At 43.8% G+C, this 2,986-nt stretch overlaps 1 protein-coding gene across 32 annotated transcripts in view; it reads left to right on the forward strand.

Moving 5' to 3' along the window:
• The window catches only part of LOC107269990 (plasma membrane calcium-transporting ATPase 3), a 128,900-nt gene that overhangs the window by 86,318 nt on the left and 39,596 nt on the right, over positions 1-2,986 (forward strand). For 29 of the 32 annotated variants that reach the window (XR_003060372.1, XR_003060373.1, XR_003060370.1 and 26 more), the window contains one exon: positions 2,753-2,885. The exons of 2 other annotated variants lie outside the window; for them this stretch is intronic. Coding sequence is in view for 21 of the 30 variants with exons in the window: in XM_025087396.1 (XP_024943164.1) it covers positions 2,753-2,885 (133 nt within the window). In the remaining 9 variants the exon portion in view is untranslated. Of the gene's footprint in view, positions 1-725; positions 1,025-2,752; positions 2,886-2,986 lie in introns of those variants that run through there. One more of the 32 variants, XM_025087408.1, reaches the window with a different exon arrangement.

Here is a 2,986-nt window from a genome sequence, read left to right on the forward strand (position 1 = left end):
ATATATATAAAAAAAAAAAAAAAAAAAAAAGTGAACTAGTCGCGCGTATTACTGACATTCCGTTTCCTTTACTTTATTTTCCCCGATCCGTCGGTTTCTTCCTCTATACACGTCCACTTCCGGTCCGTTGAACAAAAGTCAAAGAAACCGTATCTTCCACGTCTACTTTTCATCCACACTAGATGTTGCATGAGTTAAAACCGTCTCGACCTCCACGTATTTGTATGATAGAAATGAGCGCCCAGCGTCCCGACGGTTTGTTTCACGTGCGACGCGCGTAAACGGTCGCGTCACACGGCTTTTCCATAAGCTGCCTGACGATGGTAAAAGACATTCAAGAGAACCTGGAGACTTAGCGTCGTCTAAAAAAAAAGATAAATTGTACGGGAGTTGATTATTAATTTAAAAAAAAAAAAGAAAAAAAGATCACGAACCGAGTACAAGGTTATCGTGAACAAGAGAATCCTACGTGGTCAAGCAAACAAGTCTCGATCCCGATAGCAGTCGAAATTCCTTTAAAAATCCTGTAATCCATGAGAATTGATTTAAATCGTTCATCGTTTTTTTTTACATTTTTTATTTTCATTTCCATAACTTGATCAATAATAAAGCCAGACGCAACTTCGGTCTCGGTAAAGATGGACGGATAGACATGAAATCTAATGTGGCTCCACGTGATCATAACCTCGCCGTTACATAGTAAACAGTGTGATGATGTTTTGTAGGTGGAAAAGATCCCGAATCCCAAGTGCACCCCATCGAACACTACGATTTCCACGTGTAGGACAACCAGAACGTGATCGATCCAGTACCGTACCTGTTCCTAGTACGTCCTTCTGATCCAAGTCCCGGACCTGAACTAATCTGGCCTCTCGCAGGACTAGTTGCGCGAAAAAGGATCGAAACGCAAGACGCAGTGGTCGTGGGTACAAACGGCTGTTCGTTTTACTTTGATCGCCGCTGACCGTCGAGAGGTTACACTCGAGACCAAATATCCTCCCTTCGACACACGAAAAGGAACCGTGAGTCAAGATCAACCTTAAACATAATTTTCCCTAACCGCCAGTTCCTTGGTTCAGAATCAACGTAATCCGTTCGATATGTCCGAGACTCGAGAAATCCGAAAGATCCTGAAAGGCCGATCCTACCCCGACTTGTCCTGATGTAACTGAACGCGTCGAGTTTAGTACCGGCCGTGGAACACGAGATGGCGCCACTTTCGTCTACTCGAGCGACCACGTGACACAAGGCTTTACTTGAACCATAACCTCATCGTTGCTGTCCCTACTCTTAATTTCACGAAAAACCTAATCGCTAATGGTTTAGGTATCTCTTTGCGTTAACCATGGGAAATCATTTAGATTTTACTCTTTTTATTTTAATTTTCTGTTTTGGTTTTTTTTTTTTCCCCCTCTATTCATCTGTCTCTCTGATCTTTCTCTCTGTGTCTCTCAGTCTCTGCAGTGCCGTACAGAATGATCGCCCCTAAAAGCAGCCCGGCGATTACAGTTTTCTTTCGGTTAACAGTAACGTGCTCTCAAGCTCTACTGGGTGGTTCGTTATATACTAATCACGATACTGACAGCTAACACTCGCCACTACCTTCGTACAATACAACTTCGTACGGATTGTTTCGAAAGCGCCTATCGGACTGGACACGTCGGACTCCTTGTACATGAAAAATATTATAATTATTTTCTCCTCGATACGAGCTCACCTCGGTATGCAGATGGCCCGAGCAAAATGCACTTGCGCGAACTGCTATCGTACAGTGGAGGCAGGATCCGCAATTTTTTAAATGAAACTTTCTGGCAAGCGACGATGGCGCTCACTTTGAAACAACCCGTATCCAGTTTACCTGAATAACTATATATACTATTATATTGCGTCGACGCATTGTCATTACACATTGCTTCACTCGTTGTCACTCTGATTCTTGCAGTAACGTTAAGCAGATTCGGTTTGACACTTTTTTTTTTCTCGATCATCGAAAAACTCGCTCGATCATTAGTCTAGATTACTCCTGTCGATCGATCCACGATCGCACTTTACGGATCCTAGATGATCGACAGGATCGCTAATTCACTAGTGATAATCAAAATGGTCCCTGACTCCACATCACTCTGCAGGCGAGCGATATCGGTAACTATATAGTATTTCCTTTTATCTCTGTAACTCAGTGCTACGAAACAGCCAAAATTTTCTTTATCTTTTCGAGCTTCCGCGACGCGTTATCTTTACACGAGTCGATCGCGATTTTGCCTTTCGCGCGTCTCCTCGTCTTCGGCATCGTTCGCGGAAACCGAAAGTGGTTGCCGTTGCGCAGCCCCTCGTTTAAGGAAGCGGCGGTGAAGTTTGACGAAAACCAAAAAAAAAAAAAAAAAAGTCTGGCTAAAAAGTGTCCAATGGGGAAAAAAAAAGATAACCCAACCGACGAAAAGAAAAATTGAGGATTCTATCGCGCGCGCTATCTGGCGGGATAAAAACAAAAAACGAAAACCGGAAGTAAAAGAGAGCAAAGGCATGCGTGGAATCCAGTGAAAGGTAAAACGAAAAAAAAAAAAGAAATGCAATTTTGAGAAAGGAGATATAATCGTGTGATAAGAGGAATAGGTGGCGGTGGTGTCGTGCAGAGTGCGCCGTTGAGGAGGGGCGAGAGAGGGCCGCCATCGGGAATTGAAAAAAAGCGCAAAAAAATGCATTGTAACAAGGACCGAGTGATGAAGAACTGGTTTAATGTTTTTAAAAACAGATGGGGCCGCGGCCAGCCGGATGATATCGGTGCAATCAATCTAGGAGACGAGAAATTCGACCCAGACTCGGATAAAAAGCCGCGCGCAGGACAAATTCTATGGATCCGTGGTCTGACACGGCTACAGACTCAGGTAACTATTCCCAATCTCATTCTCATATCACCACGCAAGAATCGACATTTTCGAATTCCCATCACAAGAGACACATAGTTACGTCTGCCCGACCCCCTTCG

Source organism: Cephus cinctus, unplaced genomic scaffold (assembly GCF_000341935.2).
Source record: "Cephus cinctus unplaced genomic scaffold, Ccin1 Ccin1_scaffold0695, whole genome shotgun sequence".
NCBI lineage: Eukaryota > Metazoa > Arthropoda > Insecta > Hymenoptera > Cephidae > Cephus > Cephus cinctus.